At 43.9% G+C, this 24,913-nt stretch overlaps 2 protein-coding genes across 2 annotated transcripts; one reads left to right on the top strand and one right to left on the bottom strand.

Annotated features, from left to right (window-relative positions):
- The first annotated feature begins 7,722 nt into the window (after window positions 1-7,722).
- Window positions 7,723-13,481, top strand: LOC139568574 (delta-like protein A). Its single transcript, XM_071390494.1, has 11 exons — window positions 7,723-8,232; window positions 8,346-8,648; window positions 8,923-8,983; window positions 9,100-9,357; window positions 10,157-10,217; window positions 10,354-10,484; window positions 10,712-10,881; window positions 11,046-11,262; window positions 11,412-12,228; window positions 12,326-12,449; window positions 12,574-13,481. Exons 1-11 carry the CDS (start codon window positions 8,179-8,181, stop codon window positions 12,577-12,579), a joined length of 2,202 nt encoding a protein of 733 aa, XP_071246595.1. The 5' UTR covers window positions 7,723-8,178; the 3' UTR covers window positions 12,580-13,481.
- A 5,643-nt stretch (window positions 13,482-19,124) lies between these two features.
- LOC139568576 (zinc finger and BTB domain-containing protein 45-like) lies at window positions 19,125-23,090 on the bottom strand. Its single transcript, XM_071390496.1, has 5 exons — window positions 21,875-23,090; window positions 20,832-20,966; window positions 20,437-20,586; window positions 20,062-20,326; window positions 19,125-19,898 (listed from the first exon to the last, which is right to left on the bottom strand). The coding sequence occupies exons 1-5, from the start codon at window positions 22,949-22,951 to the stop codon at window positions 19,498-19,500; spliced, it is 2,028 nt and encodes a 675-aa protein (XP_071246597.1). The 5' UTR covers window positions 22,952-23,090; the 3' UTR covers window positions 19,125-19,497.
- Between the last annotated feature and the right edge of the window lie 1,823 nt (window positions 23,091-24,913).

Raw genomic sequence — 24,913 nt, forward strand, 5'->3', positions numbered from 1 at the left:
CGGACCTGACTGTCCGTTTCTGTCAGTAAGTCATAGAAATGTAGATAAATAATAATTCAGGTAAACTACAGCTGAACTCGTGTAGCATTCTGTAAACGCAAGACTGCCTTTAAATGTATCCACGCCCCATGGTCTATTGATTGGCATCCTCTGCATCTGTTGTGTTAATAGTTTTAAGAGGCTTACTGCCCTCCACATGAGGTGCGGTGCGTGTCCCAGGGCTTTCAAAGTGAAACAAACTAAGATCATTTGAAACTCTGATCCCCCTGTAGTAAATAATGTGATCCACTTTGTCATTTACACAAGTAAATATGGTGAATATCTAGACCAATGTAGGTCTACACATTTTTGTTTATCTAATTTTTAAGGATACGGTCTTCTGAATATTCATTTGTTTTCTTTTTTTGTTCAATTTTTAGCAACAACATAAGAAGAATGTATAGCCCGTCAAACCAAACAAGTTTTTATCTCTAACAAAGTTGCATTATCCTTACATGAAGTAAATGAGGACTCCCACGTCAGTTTTAACTACAACACAGACATACCGCAACATAGTTCCCTCTTGGTAGACCTTGGGCCAAGCAGAATGGCAGGGCTGTGGAATCATGACTGGAGTATTAGCTGTAGAATTGATAGAAAATGTTGATTTCTATCACTGGACTATTTATATGCTATTCGAAGTTGAACACATTTCTTAATTAACAGAACACTGCATGTAGAGCCACAGCAGAAGTGAGTGGGAGTGAGAGTATGCACAGAGCAGCAGTGAGACCAAGTGGGAGTACAGGGAATGATATACTGCTTTACAAAATCCTGTAACGTAAGAACTATAGTAGATAGAAAATCCATTATCATACTATTATATTACAGTTGTAGAGGAAGCCCTTGTTATTCATTTCCACAATATACGTATATATGGTGACGGGCATCTCAGGGCTTCATTGTCTACCCGTACCAGTGATATTTTAACTCTTTATTCAAAGAAGATTCCTAAAATACGCAAATCAGAGTCGTGGGATCTTTAACCAGGCGATGACTTTGTTTCATTAATAGGGTTAACGAAGAGTCATGGTGAAAAGACAAAAGGTAGCGTCACACAATGAGGACTGACGACCAGCCAGCACCCCAGTTCTACTAGATGGTACTATAAACCTATCCTCTGTGAACACCATCATCATACAAAGCCACTATTCCACCCGTGGACAAACAATCTTCCCAAAGACCCACAAGCTGATAGACTAGACACCTAATCAGAACCTTCAGGAGCGCCAGGCGCCCTTTTAAAGTTTGCAGAGCTGGCAAATATATTTACTCAATTTTAGGGATTAAGGGGCTCTGGGGCTCTTCCCCCCCAACCCCCTCCCTCCCTCCTTCCTGCCGTCCTTTCCTATCTTTATCCCTCCCTCGTGCTCTACCCTCTCTCTCTCTTTTTGATGGGATCAGTTGAGCGACGCATTCTCTCCCTCTCTCCTTTTCGCTCCCTCTCTCCATCTCTCTCTGTATCCCTCGGGGACCGGGCGCTCGGACTCTATAGTTATGGGCCGCGGCCATCTGTCAGCGTGAGGCATTCACGCAGCCACCAGAAGGCCACAACATGTGTGACTTAAATGAAAAATCCAACTTTCCCAGGACAGGCCTGACCCCGGCAGCCGTAAACCCCTCTGTACCCCCCCACCAGCACCATCTCCATCCCCATCACCCAACCTGCCCCATCTCCATCCTCAGCCAGCTATCCCAGCCCCGGCCCCACCCTCCCAAGAAATACTGTCTGCATGTGAATCAGTGAATTAGAGCCCCACCCCTCCTCCTCCCCTGTATGGTGAATGGTAATGACTGTGCAATGTGCAGAGGGGGAACCTTCTTACACACAATGATGGATTTCCACCTTAGCAGCTGATGTTCCCAGGGTCGGTCGGGTAGGGTGGGCTACTAGAATGGGTGGAGGGGGGGAGAGAAAAGAGAGGAGGAGGATGGAGGGTGTGTCTTAATATTCCTGATGGTGTGAGAGCTAGGGATCAGCTGATTGGTAAAATTGATTCTAAAGGAAGAGGGGGTATGAGTTTAGGATAGAGGGTAAGGTGGGTGGGGGGGTTGGTTGTCTGTGCCTGTGCTGCAGGACCCCGGGGGACAATGGGGCCAGGGCGGGGGTTGGGGGGGTGAGTGTCACACGCTTTTGCTTTGTGGCTCGGTCAACAGGCGTGTGCCACGGTGTTGTCCCGACTCCCGCGCCTGCTGTCCACCCAGCTCCGGGGACGGGGGAGAGGGCCATGAGAACCAGCCCTGGGTCTTTAATGAGGGGCGTGCTGTTTTTTATCAAAGATGGACAAGGCATCATTAGAATCACCATTAGAGCTCCATACAATGGGGGGACAAACTCACTGAGCTATGGATGGGAATATCATACACAAATGCCTAAATGCTTATATGAGCATGATTGGAGATCTGCTGTACTTTATATTACGTTCACGTTTAGGCTATATAACGTCTGATATTGTAGTGAGGAAGACTTATGGTACACTCATGATGTCATCTTATAATTTAGTGGATGCGATACGCTTTAGTACTTTTGTTTTCATTGTTTCTTCACCAGCTGTTAGTCTCAAATCAGAGGATACACACCAGCCTTCCAAAATACAGTTTTGACTGAAAGGAAATGTTCTGTGCTTTTCTCAAGGGTTGTAATGGTTACTTTACAAACAAACTGAAAGGTTTTCCTTTATCATTTCACTCCATACAATTCAATGAAAGCAACAAGACAACAGCCAATACAGCCCTATAGTTCAGTACACAGCTTCCAGAAACCACTTTAAAGCATTGTTTTATTGATTATCTCATGATGTAATAACATCCAAATCATGACTCGTCTGTCTTTACAGACACTCCATTTTATTCACCACAGAGAAAGAATCGATATCACTAGAGGTTATTATGTCATACACCATAACCCACATGGTAGTTTGTCATCATTAACGTTTAGCCAAAAAACATGTTGTGGCCCTACAGCCCTTCTATGAGTCCCTCCAAGTCCTTTATTTAATGGGCTCTACTGGCCTGGCCAGTGTGACCAGAGAGAGAAGCATTGTCATAGTGGAGACTGTGACGCTACAGAGGTGGCAGCTGGCATCCCAGCTTGCAGGCCCATCTCCTCACAAAGGAGGGCCTTTCCCCTGGGGGCAGTGATTTAGGACAGGGCTCTCCGGACAGACCCTGGAGGGAACCCCTTATGAAGAGGACACTGCTTCTAAACCGGCACCCCCTCACCACACACCCTTTTCTATAGCCCCCCTGCTGGTTTCCACACCACGTAGCCTAGCTTACCCTCACCTCCCTCCACCTTCCACCCAAGCTCCCCTCCTCCCTCTTGGGACAGAGGCTAATGGTCGTGGTGCAGCAGGGATGGGGCTGGAGCATTCCTGAGGTGTAGCGCTAACGCTAGCCAGCTAGCCACACACAATGGGGACGACAAGACAACAGGTGTGTGTGGATCCTCTGTCCAGCAGCAGCTGAGGGATAGGAACAGGGTTATTATCCCTATTATCTAGGGCTGCCAGTGGGATTTCAGGCTACTTTCCCCGCTCATCCTCATAGAACAAAACCCTCCTCTGTCTTTAACCTGCTCCCGCCCTGTTCCTTGTTGTTCCCATCAGCCTCCTCTACTGGACCACAACTAACACCTGCCTGCTGCTGCCACTGGCTTGGCCACTCCAGAATTACCCAAACGGCCACTTAGGCTATCGCATGATAAACTAGGCTGAATACAGCTCCATTGCTTCTCTCTCTATGCTTTTTTATTCATGTCTCTAAAACATGGGTGTGATGTTACTACTTCAACTTCCAACAACAACAAGAAACTCTATATAGCCACTTTAATACATGATACATGCTACATGCTACAAACCCCCATCTCTCAAATGAACAGTCTTAGAACAGATTGCTTGGCCTGGCCAAATGATATTGCTTGTGACAATGCCTCTAACAGAGCGTGTGTCCTGGGGGGATCGGGAGTATTTAGTTACCACACCCTTGGTCTATCCCATTGTGATTGGTCCGGGTCCCAGAGAGGTTGAAAGGGACATGTGTGCATATGTGGGCCGACAACACAGGTGCCTACATCTGTTCATGGCTAGGCAGATGTCGTGGAGAGAGAGAGAGAGCGACGGGAGAAATAGAGAGAGAGGTGTCACTTTCCCATTCACATGGTCTCTCTATTCATAGATTGTGGCAGACAATTTCATCCAGATTTCACTGTTTCAGAATTGAGAAAGAGTTTTAAAAAATCTCGGAGGTACTACAAATAAATGATCGTCTTAACGAAACTACGGCCATACTTCCCACATAGTTTTTCATAAGCAATATCGATCATGCCTGGGGTAATTCTTATTAGAACTAAACTAGAACGATACAATGATTGATCAGCCCATATTTCCATGTCATGTGGTTGGAGTTATCAACACTAAAGAGTTGGGGGTATCAAAAACGACTTTCTACTTCATGTACTTCAGTTCACTATATCTGTATTGATTAAGCACTGATTCTATCACATATCACCATGAGTATTTGTTGTGTGTGGATATGTGTCATACAAATGATCAGATGTTGAATTATCGATTTATGCATAGGGACAGCATATGTTGTGATGCACCAACGCATGGGCGTTACCCGGGGGAACGTGGCAGATGTGTTTTGATAAACACTGGCACGCGACAGGCCACTGCTCCTTGAAAAACTTCGACGCCTTCTCCTCCCCCTCTCCCTCCTCTGTCCCTCTCCCTCTTTCTCTCTCTGTCCCACACACTCTCACACATCCCACTCGCGCCACACACACGCGCGGGTGCACCTTCAGGGGCCACCGCGTAATTATTGCGGTACTCTTCCCCATATTTAAGCCCAGCACGTCCTCAGCCACAACATATGCAAATGTGACAGCAGCACGACTAGGGGGCACCCATGGATTGGCCTGTGCCCCCCTTCAAGCAGCTGGCCATAGTAATCTGATCTGGACACAAAGGCCGCGCTGCTCCTGCAGAGTCCAAGGATTTCAGCAGGTAAACAGGCGGGTCAGAAATGATGGAAATGGAGAGAACCACGACCAGGGAAGATGAGTTGCTGTTATTAGGCCTATCTCAGCCCTGATAAGACAAATGTAAAGTTGACCTTCAGTCGCCAATCTTCTTTGTGCTGAAAAATGACCATACAAAGTTTTCTTTTCAGGAGACAGAAGCTATAGCCTGGGTGAGGGTTTGGAAAATAAAATTGCCGATTTTGGTCGAACCGATAAGTAGCCGAGGTGAATCGTACCAACAGTCTGAATGCTCAGAAATAATCAATAGTAAGTCGACTGATCACTTGGTAACAGTCACCAACCCCCCATTCAAGCTAATCATCTTCTCCACACCACTTCATATGATCGATATCGTGTGATGCGGGTCGTGTTTACGTTCCCACGAGCTACCATGTGGTGTCTACTCTTCGGGGACGAAAACTTCTGGCTTCCCCTCGCCATATGGCCCAGCATAGCCATACCGTTACAGGTTCTTTAACATGCTTCCAGTTCAATGTAGACAGAGCCAGCCAGTGGACACTGGCGTAGAGACCCGTGCGCTTGAGGGAAGCTGGGGAGGAGGGAGGGGGAGGAGGAAAAAACGACGTTTGGGTAGTGGCAGATGGCTTGTAAGGGTCTGGCCGCGTCTGAAGGCGTGTCTCCCTTCACGGAGAATCCCCAAGGGCTACCCGTGCATTCAGAATCAATGAAAATTGAAGCGCAGAGAATGGATGAATAGTCAGACCTCGAGTCACCCTTTTTGTTAGCAGCAGCTACTGGTGGGCAGGAGTTAAACTACAACAGCCCCCTACAGTAGCACTTTAGTTAAACAGTCACCCCCGTAGCCATCATTTTTGGAAAGGAATTAAGGTAGGAAAGTAGAGAAGTGGGCATTTTGCCAAACTCAAGTCAGAGTGGGTTGGCAGCACACGAATAAAAATATGTATGCGGAGGGAAGTTCTTATGGGTGCATATGGGGGTGGGTTTTGTGCAATGGAGAAAGCGGTTTCTCGTGTATAACTACTGCGCAGTTTATTTGCCCAAAGTGTTTCATATGTAAAAATGTTGGGCAATGGTTAGACGCAACATGCTGTTTCTGGGTCATGGCCACCGAGAAGAAAAGACAAACCCAAACGGAATGAACTCTACTATAAAAGTTATTCAGAGACTTTAACGCAAAAACAACGCCCTTTCTACTGTGAAATAAATGTGAATGATTTGCGTAATCACAGCACAGCTCATCACAAACAACACCGATGTATTCGTTCTGTCTATGGGCTGTTTGTGTTGTCAATAGGGATGGAAAACAGGTACAACATCAACAACTCTGGCTGTTCGATAAAAGGTCATTTAAACAAGCCCGAACCTCGACTTGCATATCTTAGCAGTGACGCAATGTATCTGTGCATGGTAACTATGGACCTCAGGCCATGCCTATTATCCAAAAGAAAATCACACTTATAATGAACGACCTAATTAAGAGAGACCCCTATACCCCACCCCCCATTCTGCCTCCCTTTACACAAAAGTAGGCCTACTTGAATAATAGTCTGCCCTAAGTTGGGTTCAATTTTTTTTTAAACACAGAAAGAGAGCATTCATTACATATGCGAGCAAAGAGGGAAAACCCAAATATATATTTGACCTCCTGTTTGAGTTTTGTTCAGGAAGGGGCTCGTTCTTCTAAATGTTGGGTACATTGTAATTGTGTGAGGATAGCGGCGCGCGCCCAAGGAAGCTCCGCTCACTGTATATTAAGGGGAGAGCAGGTGCTGCGGAATTACCATACAGCTGAGCGCACAGAGAGAGAGAGAGCAAACTTATTCCTTCAGCACACAATAACAAAGTGCCCTCAGGACGGCCACGCGGATGTCTCTCTACTTCTCTCTCACACACACACACACACACACACACACACACACACACACACCTTTTCTTCGCCTCACAGAATGAAAAAAGGAAAAGTGAATGAAAAACTCTGTGCCCATACAAATGTTTTTTTTTCTAGTTTACCTCATCACACACCATTGCCAGAGAATGTTTTCATTACTCAATCCTTAATTCAAAGCATTCGATTTTCCCACAACTAGAAATGCCAAAATGTTTGGAGAGGGTGGAGTTATGCTGCACAATCAACCGAGTCAGGGTTTGACAAATACACTACGCATGGCACGCCACATATTTGGCTTTCTCAGAGCTCTCCCTGAAAATGTTTGAAAAACATAAATGTTGTTTTCTTTCCTAACATAAAAATATACAATTTAACTACGCCATCTATATTCATAAATAAGCTTAAACACTAAGTGTAGGCAGACTTGTACAATACATTACTGTGAAATACTGATATATAGTTATAACTGAAATCTGATTTAAACTGGAATAAATAAATTGGCCATTATGTTTTGTTATTATGTGCTACATTTTTCAATCTCTAATGTTGTGGAAAGTGAGTCATTCTAGGACAGGTTGCTGAGACAGTCTCATGCAGTTTGCTGGAATACTTTGACATTCCTCCATTTTCCATTTTCTGACCCAATACTAGCTTGTGATTTGAGACGATGGGGCTTGGAGAGATATCCATTGTGATCCCCTGAGCCAGATTGGGGGGGGGGGCTCATTTGCATCTTATTACCCTAGCATGCGCCGGCCCATATAAAACTGGCGGCAGGCGGCCTTCACTCAAGACAGACGCACAATTCATGTTGAGGAAAGAAGGAAGAAGGAAGGTGGCGGGGAAGTATGTTGGATCAGTGACAAATCTTTCCTTGGGATAGACCACGTCACACAAAAGCAATTTCCTACATTTGTTGCCCTCTTCGTTTCAACAGGGAACGAACTGTGTCAATTATAATTATACTTTTTAAAAACATTTTTGGAGTGGGATTATCGCATTGTAACGGAATTTTGAGGACAGTTCAGGGCAGTTCCAATATCTATTTTGGATTATCTTTTTGTTTCTTGGACATGAATGAAATCGGCGTGGCTGACACCAGCAACTGATGAGAAGACCTCGTAAGAGAAGAAACGTGCTCAATGATTCATTCACAGAACATGATTTGAAAGGAGGCATATTGAGCTTAAATTGAGCTGAGTCGCTCCAAGACTTTTTCCTATTTATTTATTTGTATTTATTTAATATGGGGCGCGCTATTCTTCTGACAGTTGCGGTTATGTTCGTCTTGATATGCAAGGTAAGACAACTACATAACACAATTACCGTACTATTCAATTGATAACAATTTCAAGATTTTACATCACATAGCCTATGTTAATGATTGTGTAATAAATACAATTATTTCAACAGGGTTTTTGTTCAGGAGTTTTCGAACTGAAGTTGCAGGAGTTTTTGAACAAGAAAGGGGTTCAGGGCAACATGAACTGCTGCAAGGGAGGGTTGACGTCGGTTTATCAGCAACAGTGTGAATGTAAAACGTTTTTCAGAATCTGTCTGAAACATTATCAGCCAAACGCATCACCAGAGCCACCTTGTAACTACGGCGGCGCTATAACGCCTGTTCTTGGGTCAAACTCTTTCCAAGTTCCGGAAGCCATGTCTGACAGTTCATTCACCAATCCCATCAGAATTAACTTCGGTTTCACATGGCCGGTGAGTACTCTGCCTTAATATAAGGCAGAAACCTTAATATAAACCTCTACCCACGAGGTATTTAAAAATCTGTGCGTACAAGTTGGTTAATTTATATAGAGTGGTCTATTAATGACTAAACGTATATATAAACATTTTAGTCTTGTATATGTTTGTATTATCGTCTCGAATAGTTATTTTATCTTCAAGTATAGAGAACACGTTAGATGGGCCTATCTCTTTCCCCATCTCCGTTGGCCACCTGTCTTATGATGCTATTTGTTTATGTCCTCAGGGGACGTTCTCGCTGATCATTGAAGCTCTGCACACCGACTCCAAAGACGATCTTTCGATAGGTAGGATCAAAATACACTGCCGTACAGTTGTTTGGCTTTACGTGGTGTGATCTAGTCAAGGATAATTTACATTTACACACATTTAGCTAAAGTTCCGTTCTTATTTCCATCTGCAGAAAACCCAGACCGTGTTATCAGCACAATGACCACTCAGAGACATCTGACGGTGGGAGATGACTGGTCTCAGGACCTGCATACTGGAGGAAGAACCGAGTTGAAGTACTCCTACCGCTTTGTCTGTGATGAGCACTACTATGGCGATGGCTGCTCGGTCTTCTGCCGCCCACGAGACGATGCCTTCGGCCACTTCACCTGTGGAGAGCGCGGAGAGATTGTATGTGACGCCGGGTGGAAAGGCCATTACTGCACAGAACGTAAGTGAAACTTGTTGTTCAGTTGTTTTGGGGGAAATATTTTACAAAATATGATAGAACAATGTTATTCATGTTTTACGTATAGATACGTTTGGGGTCATGTCAAATAACATTATTATGGTAGATGAATAGAGGTTACTTTTTATGTTAGGTGGCGTGTCTATAAACATCGAAAAATTGAGGCAACTTGTACGAAAACACCAAGCTCCCACAAACACGACCACTTTATTTATTCAAATCGGGCGGAGGAAAGTTTTCGGAATAATCTCACGCGTGCCATAAATTTACATGCTACGTCCGATTCGTTACTCTTGGAGTTGGTTGGCCGCTGATTGGCTGAGGCGGGTGATGTATTGTTTGAAGTGGGCAGCTGCGGGGAGAGAGTAGACAATGGAGCAGCTGTCACGCACTGGCAACATACTCACCAGCTGTCCACTCTTATCTGCCCCAATCCGAGACATTAAGGGGAGTTGTGTGCACAGAATGAATAAAAGAGTTTTGACCCACAGCGATGAAAAAAGGGGCCTGTACTGAAAGAGCGAGAGAGAGAGTTTGCTGTGTGCACCCTCCCATTGTTTCTATGCACTATGTTATGCGGAATATTCTTTCACCATGATAAGGAGAGTGTTTTTTGGGGGTAAAACAGCTAATGGGTTTAGTTGCCCCCCTTTTTAATGAATTTGTTCAGATTTAAGCAATACTTTTTTTTTTGCTCAAAGCCAAACTAAACAAAGAGCATATGTGTAAGAAGTGTTTTTATTTTGCCATGGTTCTTACCTTGTGTTTGTCTCCTTTGTAGCTCTCTGCCTTCCAGGATGTGACGACGAACACGGCTTTTGTGAGAAGCCTGGGGAGTGCAAGTAAGTTAGAGAAAAGACAACTATGATTTTCACATATTAAAACACTTCCTCAGTTAATATCTTCAGAAATAATCTGTGACATAAAGAGAAACTTGAGTGGGTTTCTAACCAATGTGTTGTAATTATTGTGTGACAGGTGCAGAGTGGGTTTCAAAGGGCGGTACTGTGATGAGTGCATCCGTTACCCAGGCTGCCTCCATGGGACCTGCCAGCAGCCGTGGCAGTGCAACTGTCAGGAGGGGTGGGGAGGCCTCTTCTGTAACCAAGGTGAGTCCCACTGGAGAGAGAGGGAGAGAGAGAGTGGGAGGGGGATTTAGAGAGATGACACAAACAGAGACAAAGAGATAGTGTTGTGAGAGAAAATGTGAAAAAGTGTAAGAAAAAAGTGTGAGAGTGGCAGAAAGACATTAGCTGGGCTGCTGCTGTTGTTGTTCTGCCATATGTTCCAATGGGACTAATGGACTAATCCACATGTGCTGCTTGTTCTCCTCCAGATCTGAACTACTGCACTCACCACAAGCCCTGTATGAATGGAGCTACTTGTAGCAACACTGGCCAGGGGAGCTACACCTGTTCCTGCAGACCGGGCTTCACTGGGGATGCTTGTGAGATTGAGGTCAACGAATGCACCCTGAACCCCTGTCGAAATGGAGGAAGCTGCACTGTAAGTACTGTACAATTACATCATTGTGTTAAAATGTACACTCAATTACAACTAGGATCAGGAAGATGTGGGCAATCATGAATAGCACTGTTGTTGTGATGGTGATCTAATGCATTTTGGAGGAATGTATTTGTTAAGCTTATGTTTCAATCTTTTTCTCAAAGGATATGGAGAACACGCATGCCTGTGCTTGCCCTCCTGGTTTCTACGGCAACACCTGCGAGCTGAGCGCCATGACTTGCGCCGATGGTCCCTGTTTCAACGGAGGCCGCTGTGCCGACAACCCTGATGGCGGATACTTCTGCCAGTGCCCCACCGGCTACGCTGGCTTCAACTGCGAGAAGAAGATTGACCACTGCACCTCCAGCCCATGCTCCAATGGTAAGGGCTAATCAAACAACTTACACAGATGTGGTTTCAGATCTCAATTTATCGACTTCTTAAATTTAAACAGTTACCTTTCAGACTACAGCCTGCCCCCACACTATTGACCACCCATTAATTCCCAATCGCTCTGCCTCTCACACCAGGTGCCCGCTGTGTGGATCTCGTCAATTCCTACCTGTGCCAGTGTCCTGATGGCTTCACAGGCATGAACTGCGACCACACCGGCAATGAGTGCTCCATCTACCCCTGCCAAAATGGTGGTACATGCCAGGGGGGTCTTGACGGCTACACCTGCATCTGCCCCCCGGGCTACACGGGCCGCAACTGCAGTTCTCCCATAAGCCGCTGCGAGCACAACCCCTGTCACAACAGCGCCACCTGCCACGAGAGGAATAACCGCTACGTGTGCGCCTGCGTGCCTGGTTACGGTGGCCGCAACTGCCAGTTCCTGCTCCCGGACCATGCAGCTATTCGAGGCTCGGAGATCCCCTGGATGGCGGTGGGGTCTGGGACAGCTCTGGTGCTGCTTCTGCTAGCAGGGTGTGCAGTGCTGGTTGGCTGCGTCCGCAACAAGATGCAGCGCGGTAGCCAGGGCGACGCCACCGTCGGCGAAGGCGAGACAATAAACAACCTGACCAATAATTGTCACCGGAGTGATAAGGACCTGTCGGTAAGCGTCGTAGGGCTCGGGCCACAGCCAGGCATCAAGAACATCAACAAGAAAATGGATTTCGGAAGCGATGCCGACATGGACGGACCACCACCGTCGTGTCGGAGCAGCTACAAGAGCCGCCACCTGCCGGCGGACTATAACCTTGTGCATGAGGTGAAGTACGAGCAGGCGGCCAAAGAGTCGATGCTGAGCCTGGAGGCCTCGGCTTGTGAAGAGAAATGCCAAGCTCTGGACTCGGGTTTTGAGTATGAGGAGTGCAGAAATAAACGCAGCAAACATTTAAAAAGGTAAAGCACACCCAATAAGATAATAGATGTAATCATATAACATGAATAAATTTGAATGTCAGATGACTAATGTGGATCTTTGTCTATCTTCCATCAGTGACGCATCAGAAACTTCAAGAAATGAAATGAAACTTCCAGAAATGTCTGCATGTGCAGACACCAAGTACAAATCCGTGTTTGTCATGTCAGAGGAGAAGGATGAATGTATAATTGCAACTGAGGTGAGTTTGGGATACTTTTCTTCACTTTTCCTCATTTATAATTGTTTGATAAAGTCACTGCATTTCCCTAAGAGCTTTGTAAACAACAACTAATGTCCATTTTGTTTCTCTCTTGTCTCCATAGGTGTAACGCAAGCCACCAATTTGCTCTATGGGAGAGTTTTTATACTCCTTTAAATGCTGCTCTAACCCTAGGGGGAGGTGTCCCGCCTTGAGACTGCTGCTGATACTGAGACGTTTAACTGATATTCAGAGTGAGCTGGTTCTCTACTGGAAAATAAGTGCAGGCAGTGGAGGCCTGTGGGATAGGAACCGGTGGGGCAAATCTTTTTAACCTTTCGAAGCGACCTCAAGCGAAGATTTTTATAACGAGATTGGAAAATGGACAAACCGTCACGATAGAGGTGATGTACGATGTCTTCGGTTTCGGTTGTAACAGAAATGTAGGTTTGAAGTTTTTGCAACATTTGCACCCAGCCCTTTTCTTTAGCCCAACAAGCCGTTGCTGAGCACATGAACTGCATCAAAAGGTGGATGTTTGGCCATACTGGCCTGTCCTTCACAAGGCTGTTAACATGGATTCTGATCCAATCTCTAGACCTGTGAGGACTGTACTACGTATACTATATCACTGTGTAAAACTGAAGTGTTGTTTCAAAGTCCTCCGAACCATTTATAACATTGTATTGATTGTTTTTGGAGATGAAAACGTTGTCTTAAAATATTTTTTTGCTTCGATACGGATTTTGTCCATTTGTAAAAAATAAAAAAAATTGTATGATGAAAAAAATATGTATGATTTAATTTAATAATTTTGTATTATTTTTATTTTTTAATTATATTGTATATTTGCTATGTTTGTTATGATTATTTAAGTAAAAAAAATTATGCTGATATTTGCAAAGGCACTTCAGGTCAAGGAATTTGTTTTTAAAGAAATGTTATTTAAAGTAAGAGGGATTGTACAACATTTTATTATTGTTACTGCCTCTGCTACTGTTTTTTAATGAATAAATATAATTGAAAGTACAACTTTTTTGTGTGTGACTGTGGTTTGTGAGCCCATGCCTAGCCGTTCTTTGGGTTCTGTGAGGAAAGTTAATCAGTAACATCTGTTGTCTTCCCCTGGCTACCCCATGGTGGGCTATTCTATGCCGATGCTGTTGGTCACTGCCAGGAGTTGAAAGTGTTTCCGTGGAGACCAACGGGGGCTATTCATAAAAAACAATGTCCCCACGCTAGATGTACTACTCCGATTTCTTCTCCGGTGGAAAAATGTGATAAATGCAAACTACTGCATTAAAACATCCTTAAATGAAAACTATTGATGAATGTTCTGTCCAGAAAACTGACAAACACCCAGTCAATGTAACTTATCCAAATGTTTTTCTTGTTGAATATGCTTTATAATACATCTACAATAATATTTGATGATATCTGTAGTCAAATTCTTCAAAAATAAGATTTTAGAATTTCCCCATGGAATTACCCATTTACGATTCTTTAACATTTTTCTATTTTCTACACATTTGATTCCTTAGTTGCCTAGCGAATAAAATCATATTTGTTTTTAGCCCAAAAAAGTTGGGACACAATAAAGTAACTGTAAATTGTCACCCCTAAGGTTGGCCTCTAAAGGCGGGTATACTACTATAGCCTGCCTCGTGGCATCATGGGAACAGACTTCAGCAGTAGACAATGATGGAATTGACAATGGGGCCACACAAAAGGCCACCCTTGGGAGAGCCTGTGTGTCCCTCGGCATGCTGGGAAAAAAAGAGAATAACAGGAACAGATGTTGTTGAGTAACAGATGCCTTCTGGCCAGAGTTCCGGCACTACCAGCCAGACGTTCAAAGGCTCGATCTGGAAAGAAACAGATTATCTATGGCGTTTAAGAAAAGCAAGCTTTTTATATTATCTTTCATATAAATTGGTTAGGATCGAGGGGATATAGACTTAACAGAAAACTGTGAAATTGGTCAACAGCAAAATGTATTACTTGTTTTTAGAATGGGATAAAACCAAACCTAAAACAAAGAAGAGATTCAAAATTATTTTCATAAGAATAAATATGCTTGTTTTACCCCCTATACCTTTTGGTAAAATAATCAACTATAGGACAACAAGTTGGCTTGTAGCCATAAGACTTTATTTGGAGAAAGAAATGTTTGAAATGTTTAAAATTATGTTTTAAAATTCAATAAAGTCATTGAAGTACGTACATGTAATTTTTCATAAAAAGTAATATCATGCCTTTTAGCTTTTCCATACATAAAACGTGGTATACATAGCATGATTGGTGCTTTATAAAATGACTTATTTTCTTATGACATATTTGACTTGCAGTTGTACTCAAATTTGCAAAAAAAAATCAAATAAAAAAATGTATCATCCCCTTCACTCAAAGAAAGCTAAATAAAAAAGGCAAAACACAGTACATCACTACAATGGGATGCATTCTTCTGACATGGCTTTAAGCACACATAATACAGTACTGTACACAGGTCCACTTCAGACAAAATGTACAAGAAACATTTGAGTTGCTGAGGATACAAAAATCTCTGGAACAGCCTAATCACTTTTTGTTCACAAGGGTTGGCCTGAACTATATGCAGAACAGATTTAACTGATCTATAAATCATGTCAGCTTCCTATTAACAGGGCTTTAACAGATTCCCATTATAGAGATTAGTGAATCAGCAGAACAGTGCTTAGCTCAATGAGATCATCCTGATCAAGCAGAATGTTTCTTCATTGTGAAGGGACATTTTATGTTAAAGTTTATAGTGAGGACCAGAAGGGATCTTAAAAGGGTTTTGCTGGTCTCACTGGCTCAGTTGGCTTTTATGTCTAGTACGGTCTATATACTGCATATCTAAAATCACCTTTAAGGTGGGAAGTTGGAAACAAAAAACAAAACATTCTATGTTCTCCATGATATACATTAGTAATCTTAGGGCAAATATATTTTTCTAAAGGCAAATATCTAGGGTAGGACAACATATAAAGCAGAATTAAATTACACAATGTGCAAAAATGTACTGTGCATAGTAATCATTGTCAAATTGTAATAAATATTACCATGGTAATCAAATACACTCTGGGTGATTGTATTTCCTCATGATTTATTTAGTTACAATAAAAACATTTAAAAGTATTAAATGAAGCCGTTGGAGAAAAAAGTTATAGTTCTCAGCAACAAACCTTCCCATTCATTGGCAAGCGCCCCAAAAGCACATATACAGTTGAAGTCAGAAGTTTACATACACTTAGGTTGGAGTCATTAAAACTCCTTTTTCAACCACTCCACAAATTTCTTGTTAACAAACTATAGTTTTGGCAAGTCGGTTAGGACATCTACTTTGTGCATGACACAAATAATTTTCCCAACAGTTGTTTATAGACAGATTATTTCACTTATAATTCACTGTATCACAATTCCAGTGGGTCAGAAGTTTACATAAACTAAGTTGACTGTGCTTTTAAACAGCTTGGAAAATTCCAGAAAATGATGTCATAGCTTTAGAAGCTTCTGATAGTCTAATTGAAATAATTTGAGTCAATTGGAGGTGTACCTGTGCAAGTATTTCAAGGCCTACCTTCAAACTCAGTGCCTCTTTGCTTGACATCATGGGAAAATCAAAAGAAATCAGCCAAGAACTCAGAAAAATTATAGTACTCCACAAGTCTGGTTCATCCTTGGGAGCAATTTCCAAATGCCTGAAGGTACCGCGTTCATCTGTACAAACAATAGTACGCAAGTATAAACACCACGAGACCATGCAGCCGTCATACCGCTCAGGAAGGAGACGCATTCTGTCTCCTGGAGATGAGCGGAATTTGGTGCGAAAAGTGCAAATCAATCCCAGAACAACAGCAAAGGACCTTGTGAAGATGCTGGAGGAAACAGGTACAAAAGTATCTATATCCACAGTAAAACGAGTCCTAAATCGACATAACCTGAAAGGCCGCTCAGCAAGGTAGAAGCAACTGCTCCAAAACCGCCACAAAAAAGACAAACTACGGTTTGCAACTGCATATGGGGACAAAGATCGTACTTTTTGGAGAAGTGTCCTCTGGTCTGATGAAACAAAAATAGAACTGTTTGGCCATAATGACCATCGTTATGTTTGGAGGAAAAAGGGGGAGGCTTGCAAGCCGAAGAACACTATCCCAACCGTGAAGCACGGGGGTGGCAGCATCATGTTGTGGGGGTGCTTTGCTGCAGGAGGGACTGATGCATTTCACAAAATAGATGGCATCATGAGGGAGGAAAATTATGTGGATATATTGAAGCAACATCTCAAGACATCAGTCAGGAAGTTAAAGCTTGGTCACAAATGGGTCTTCCAAATGGACAATGACCCCAAGCATACTTCCAAAGTTGGGGCAAAATGGCTTTAAGAACAACAAAGTCAAGGTATTGGAGTGGCCATCACAAAGCCCTGACCTCAATCCTATAGAACATTTTTGGGCAGAACTGAAAATGCGTGTGCAAGCAAGGAGGCCTACAAACCTGACTCGGTTACACCAGCTCTGTCAAGAGGAAAGGGCCAAATTTCACCCAACTTATTGTGGGAAGCTTGTGGAAGGCTACCTAAGACGTTTGACCCAAGTTAAATAATTTAAAGGCAATGATACCAAATACTAATTGAGTGTATGTAAACTTCTGACCCACTGGGAATGTGATGAAAGAAATAAAAGCTGAAATAAATAATTCTCTCTACTATTATTCTGACATTTCACATTCTTAAAATAAAGTGTTGATCCTAACTGACCTAAAACAGAATTTCTACAAGGATTAAATGTCAGGAATTGTGAAACACTGAGTTTAAATGTATTTGGCTAAGGTGTATGTAAACTTCCGACTTCAATTGTAATAACCCCACATACACATAGATTAAAAAGCCTGAAAGAAGTACCAATTTTCTCATTTATCCCAAAAAGTGTCACTTATACAGTGGGGCAAAAAAGTATTTAGTCAGCCACCAATTGTGCAAGTTCTCCCACTTAAAAAGATGAGAGAGGCCTGTAATTTTCATCATAGGTACACTTCAACTATGACAGACAAAATGAGAAGAAAAAAATCCAGAAAAATCACATTGTAGGATTTTTTATGAATTTATTTGCAAATTATGGTGGAAAATAAGTATTTGGTCAATAACAAAAGTTTCTCTCAATACTTTGTTATATACCCTTTGTTGGCAATGACAGAGGTCAAACGTTTTCTGTAAGTCTTCACAAGGTTTTCACACACTGTTGCTGGTATTTTGACCCATTCCTCCATGCAGATCTCCTCTAGAGCAGTGATGTTTTGGGGCTGTTGCTGGGCAACACGGACTTTCAACTCCCTCCAAAGATTTTCTATGGGGTTGAGATCTGGAGACTGGCTAGGCCACTCAGGACCTTGAAATGCTTCTTACGAAGCCACTCCTTCGTTGCCCGGGCGGTGTGTTTGGGATCATTGTCATGCTGAAAGACCCAGCCACGTTTCATCTTCAATGCCCCTGCTGATGGTAGGCTTTGTTACTTTGGTCCCAGCTCTCTGCAGGTCATTCACTAGGTCCCCCCGTGTGGTTCTGGGATTTTTGCTCACCGTTCTTGTGATCATTTTGACCCCACGGGGTGAGATCTTGCGTGAAGCCCCAGATCGAGGGAGATTATCAGTGGTCTTGTATGTCTTCCATTTCCTAATAATTGCTCCCACAGTTGATTTCTTCAAACCAAGCTGCTTACCTATTGCAGATTCAGTCTTCCCAGCCTGGTGCAGGTCTACAATTTTGTTTCTGGTGTCCTTTGACAGCTCTTTGGTCTTGGCCATAGTGGAGTTTGGAGTGTGACTGTTTGAGGTTGTGGACAGGTGTCTTTTATACTGATAACAAGTTCAAAAAGGTGCCATTAATACAGGTAACGAGTGGAGGACAGAGGAGCCTCTTAAAGAAGAAGTTACAGGTCTGTGAGAGCCAGAAATCTTGCTTGTTTGTAGGTGACCAAATACTTATTTTCCATCATAATTTGCAAATAAATTCATTAAAAATCCTACAATGTGATTTTCTGGATTTTTTTTCTCATTTTGTCTGTCATAGTTGAAGTGTACCTATGATGAAAATTACAGGCCTCTCTCATCTTTTTAAGTGGGAGAACTTGCACAATTGGTGGCTGACTAAATACTTTTTTGCCCCACTGTAGTTGAAAGATCCTTTTTCACTTTTTTAAATGAATTGCCTTATTGTTTTCGTCATCAATAAATCACAAATGAGCGACAAATAAACTCATATCGACAATGTAAAGGAATATTATGTAAAACATTTCTTTGTACGGTTCTAAAAGGAAGGGATTTCAGGTAGCTTTAGTTCCCACTGTTTTGCTGTTTGATGTAGCTATTAAACATGTGTAGCATAATGCCTGTCTTTGGACCGCCGAGGTATTCTTTGAGGTGTGTAAAACATGCTAAAACGTTTGTCACATTTCAAAATAAAAGTTGTGTCCTTAATTAATTTCCTGTCTCTTCCTGTTTCGAGGTATATGATCCTGGGTCGTCCAGTGCCTCCTGCATGTAATAGTGTTCCTATGCCGTCTTGATGTATGATGGTAACTCTCATAGATTAATTCGCTCTTTTCTTCATCGGTTCATCACCCTGCACTCTTTTTCTAGCCGTAGCTTGTTCTCTTATTTTGCTTTCTCTCTCCCTCCCCCTTTTCTGTCTCTCTCTTTCTTAGCCCTCCTACATTTCCTCCCTTCAATCTCCTGCAATTAGTCTCCAACAGCTTTCTGCCTCTCTCGCCCTTTTCCTCTCCTTTTCTTTCCCAATCCCAAACCAGTTATTTTCGCTTTTTTTCCATTATTGGCAACTCCCTCTTGCATATCTGCAAGGGCTTCATAGGTGTAAGAAATATGGCACAACCCCCATCCAGCCTCCAATAGGTCTAGATGGAGCATCCACCATGTTGCTCATACCTAGCAATCCTCTCAGATCAGAAAAGGGCTCCAGGATAGGGGTGACGGATCAGTTTGGGATTGGGCCCTCTTCCCCCTCTCTCTCCTTCTAGGAGGGCGGCCCGTGGCTGGGCATGTTGGCCATGGTGCCGCCCATCCCAGCTGAGCCGCACATGCCCGAGGGCCCTGGCAGGGCTGGAGGGCTGTGTTTAGGGGTCTGCTGGAGGCCCTGTCCTTGCCCTTGGGTGGCCCCATGGTGGGTGTGTTGCAGGGCATGGCGCTCCAGCAGGGTGCGGTGGGTGAATGCCCGGTGGCACACGGTACACTGGAAGGTGCGCTCGGCCCGGTGCGTGCGCATGTGCACGTTGAGTGAGCTCTTCTGTGTGAAGCGCTTGCCGCACACAGAGCACTGGAAGGCGCGCACGCCCGTGTGCACCACCATGTGCTTGAGGAGGTAGTCGCGCAGGGAGAAGGAGCGCCAGCAGATGCTGCACTGATGAGGCTTTTGACCTGAGGCACACACAACAGAAAATAGGATTTGTTAGTATGACATAGGTATCAGAGTAGGACTATGTGTTATGTGGCGTTTTAACATGTGTATACAACAATCATGAACAGTAAATGTTTTAAAGGAAGTGATAGTAACTAGTATATATAGAAAGTGGTGGCCTACCGGAGTGTATGAACATGTGCTTGCTGTAGTTCTTCCTGGAACGTAACGATTTCCCACAGTGAGTGCAGTCGAAGGACGTCTCAGATCCCTGGGAGGAAGGTGAGGGGCCTGGTGTGCCACAGGTTGACAGAACAGGGGTCATTGGTGTTGGGGGCGGAGCCTGTTGGCTGTGCTCTGTTCCTGCCATGCTGTCAATAACCATCGGTCCACCCACAAAGAATGAGGCTGATGGCTGTGATTGGCTGACTGGGTACTGAAAAAGTAGCTGAAAGGGAAAACAAAAATTGAAATAATGGCCACCAACGACTTTCATGATTAAATTTGACAAATTGTTGCAATGACTATTTTAAAACTATGTTTACATTTGTAACTGACCTGGTTGTTGATGGACTGTGAGGAGGTAGGGGGAGACAGTAGCTTGTTTCCTCTTCCTCTGGGGTTGAAGGACATGGCCTGAGCCGGCTCGTTCTGGGGCCAGAAAGCCTCGGGGGAGAAAACTCCAGCCTCATCATAGAATACACCCTCCTGTAAGACAGAGAGACAAAATTAACTTATGAGTATTACCTAACTTAATTGACCCTAATACATAACCATGAAAAGTCTCTAAAACTGTGATAATGATGAAAGAATGAGTATAGACACTTTTATCCAAAGCAATTTACAGATTCAGAACATCCAGCCCATATGGGTTTTGAACCCACAACCCTGGTGTTTTTTGCCAGCACCATGCTCCAACAACAAGTTACTGTCTAGGACAAGACAAGACTCACCTGGCCGAAGGTTGCCATGGATTCCTGTGTGCCCTCCTGCCCTTCAACTCGTCTTCCCTCCTCCAAGCCGAAGACCCCTCCATCCGGCTCCTGCACTCCTTCATTCTTCACCACTACTTCCTCTCCTACAAGAACCTAAGAGAAGTTAAAGAAAAATATATAGTCAATTAGAGTATCGAGTCTAAAATTGGTGCTTCAAACTGTGGTGTATGGTCTGGAATGTGAAGACAGTAAAAAGAGAATTATAAACCGGGTTGTTCGAGCCCTGAATGCTGATTGGCTGAAAGCCGTGGTATATCAGACCATATACCATGGGTATGACAAAAAAATACTTGTTTACTGTTCTAATTATGTTGGAAACCAGTTCATAATAGCAATAAGGCACCTTGGGGGTTTGTAGTATATGGCCAATATACCACGGCTAAGGGATGTATCCAGGCACTATGCGTTACATCGTGTATAAGAACAGCCCTTAGCTGTGGACTATTGGCCATAGACCACACCCCCTTATTGCTTAGATATCAATTTCTCAATGTACAAATGAAGAAAAAAAGGTACTATTTAGAACCTAAAAGGGTTTGAAGAACCCCTTTTGAATCCAGGTGGAACCCTTTTGGTTTACATGTTCCACATTGAACCCAAAAGGGTTCTACCTGGAACCAAAAAGGGCTCTCCTATGTGGACAGCCGAAGAACCGTTTTTTCTTAGAGTATACAGAATTGGCTTAGGTATAATGTAACAACAACTGAAAAGAGGTGCTAGCTGGCACTATATCCAAGACTTAACATGTTTAATGACCCATTGAAGGGGTGTTCACTGTTTAATCAGTCCATGGAACATTATCTAGGAGGATAGCCTAATATAAGACTTCTGGACAGCAACTTCCTTTCAATTATGTTTATTGCTGACACGTTCAGATCTATAGCTTAATTCCAGCAATGATACAATGAGGGTAATTGCCGTCTTGAAGTCCTGCTTTATTCACTTTAGGATGTCTGGCTGCATATCTGCCTGCCTTACAACTGTAACCATGGGGATCTTACCTGAAGCCTGAGTGGCTGCCTCTGCTTGCGGCTGTGTCCTCCTGCTCCTCTGTCCCTGTCCAAGTCTCTCCCTCTGTGATGTCCATCCATCTCCTCCGCCTCGCAGTATCTGTCCATCCCCACAAGCTCTTCCGAGAGGTCAGCCGCATTGCTGCGGATACTGTCCCGGCCAATGCTGTCCACGCTGCTGACACCAGAGCTGCAGCCGACCGAGAGATTCCCTGAGCTTCCGGCATTGGCGCCGTTAGCGGTTGCCGCTAGCAGGTCTCTCAGCTTGTACCTCATATCCTGAGTGCAACTTGAGTTCTTCATGAGGACTCCGCCGGCCCCTGAGCTCAGCCCGTCAGCCCCACAAAGGGCCCCGGGGCTGCCCATGTCAGCTAGAGCCATCAGCCCCACTGGGTTAGCCTGCTCCAGGGCGCCTCCTGGGCCACTCTCGCTAACATTAACGCTCAAGTTAGATCCGCCCAGGCCTGTGACCATGTTGCTCGCTCCGCAGTCCCCTAAGGCGAAGTTTGAGAAGCTCTGGTAACCCCCACCACCGCTGACTCCGCCACCACCACCAATACAAACACCACCGCTGTCCCTACCTTTACCCCCTCCCCGCTCCTCCTGCTTGGGCAGGACCCCAACTGTCATCCCCCCTCCACCTCCACCGCCACCTCCACTTGCTGCGGCTGCTGCCGCAGCAGCAACCTTCCTCTGGGAGATGATCTGGGTGCACTCGTCGATGACCGTCTTAATCTGCAGGATGCTGGCGGCGGTGAGGATGCAGAGGGCCTGTGACTGCACCACCACTAGCGAGCCGCTGTACATAAAATCCACCAGCTGCTTCACCGTCTCAGCGGGGACCAGCGGCGGCACCGAAATCTCAGAGTGGCCCAGCAGCAGCTTGTCCTGGAAGAAGGGGCTGCCAGCGGCCAGCACGCAGGCGTGGGCACGCAGCGAGGCGTCATGTATGCGCACCGTCACGTCGCAGAAGAGGCCTTCACGCCGCTGCGTCCGTAAAGCCTCCAGAACAGACTGGCTGGAGTTGTGCAGGTGGATGTAGTGCACCGTCTCCGTGCCCGCAGCCATGGCCTGAGGATGAAGGACGGGGTGGGTGGGGAGGTGGTGCCGGGAGGGTGTCTGTCGGCTCTGAATCAGCTTGAAGGGGAGGGAAGACAGGGAGGGAAGAGGGTACGGAGCATGGGCCACTGCGGGGCCGGGTGCCTCCCCTTAAACAATCATCGGGCTGCTTAGAGGTAATGAAGTTGTATCCACTGTGTCTGCAGGTATAATAGGATGTGTGAGGTTAACTGAGTTATGCACCTGCTTTGATCAGTGGGTTTCCTTGGCAGTCTTGCAGGGCTCCCCTAACCATGCAGTCTGTCACCTCAAGCTCTCAGTGCAACCCTGCTGGAAGAAAATATAAAATTGTGTTCAACAGAGTATTGTATGTGCTGTAACATAATATAACTGATCTAGCTAAATCCTTACAATATTTTGTTTTTATCTCACAGGTACAAACTTACATTTAATAGGAAATAATTAGCAGGTGGCTGTGGCCTGTACTAAATGACCACAGGTAACATGCCTGATTGACCATGACAAGTGATTTATAAGAGCGGGAATAAGTGGGCGCGTGGGGCAGACAACAGCCCATGCTAATAATTTTTGGGAAGAATTATCTGCATAGCTAACTAAAGCCCTTTTTGTGTAGTTGAGTGACAGTGGAAAGAGCGGTATGTGTGAATTGCAATAATGTCGATGATATAAATGTAATGCATCATGATATTATATTTCGTAAGACATAGCTATGTCAATAAGCCTATTTCAGACAAAAATATCTATGCAACCAGACAGGCAAATAACTGTCAAATTGTCACAGTAAATGCTACCATATGCTAGCTAGCTATCAAGCTAATGTTATGTATGTTGACGTTCTTCTTTACGAATTCAGTCTCGTGAACACACAAACACCGTCGGTGTGCATTTGCATGAGCAACTACGAGCATGTGGTTGGTAGAAATTTATTGACATTACAATAAATTATAATAACCAAAGCGGACACCTACCAGGGTCCAATTAGCATGGCTAACTTGACTAGCTGGCCACTTGTTGAAAATGGCAAGCTAGCTACAAACTAACGTTACCGTTAGCTAGCTAGCTTCCTGGCTAGCAGTCTTCTTGCATTGGTCTTCGACCTATTTGATATTCGTCTATCGACAACTATTATACCTTATTTACATATCTGCAGTGTGTAGCGATAATAATAAGCGTATATTAATATGCATGCCTTTCTGTAAACAAATATCTAACAGGTAGAATTAGCGCGTATTCCTCCAATATTTCTGCTGCAAGCAGATTTTGTGCAGAATCAAACACAGATCTGTATGCATATGGATGGTTAGCTACATGTAGTGCATAATTGAAAGGCATTAGCTCAGCGATTCTCAACTGGTTGGTCGTGACGGAGATTTTGAATGGTTTGCGTGTGTCTGAGTAAAAAATAAATATTATAAATAAATATTATTATTTGATTATTTGTAAATAAAAAATGCTCCAGTCTGAACTTAAACTACTAAAACCAGGTAGAACGTGTGTAGAAATGATAATGAACCTATATGTTTTAATAATTTAACATCTGAACTATTTTTCAATCACAGTATTTTCAATGTAGTTATTAGCAGCGCTATGTAGTTGATTTAGAGGTCTCAAATCAGTGAGCTTAACATTCTTCATCAAGAATATGGGCAACATGGAATGATTGACAATGGGAAAATGTGGACTGTTGTTCCCAGGTGATAATTGGTACATTTACTATCGATATAGCATTACATTTTGGCGATGCTAATATTGGATGGCAACTGAGACAACCTTGTTCAATTTGTGTCCCGAGGCAAAACCATTCGAGAACCACTGCTTTACCCTAAACTAAGTTTAATATGGAATTTTAAATATAATGTCTACCTTTAATGAATTCTGCTTTTTCTTTGGTGGTAGACAACAAGGAAGAACCCTTGAGTTGAAGAATTCTGTCTATTTAGGTTTAAAATA

Source organism: Salvelinus alpinus, chromosome 2 (genome assembly GCF_045679555.1).
Source record: "Salvelinus alpinus chromosome 2, SLU_Salpinus.1, whole genome shotgun sequence".
NCBI lineage: Eukaryota > Metazoa > Chordata > Actinopteri > Salmoniformes > Salmonidae > Salvelinus > Salvelinus alpinus.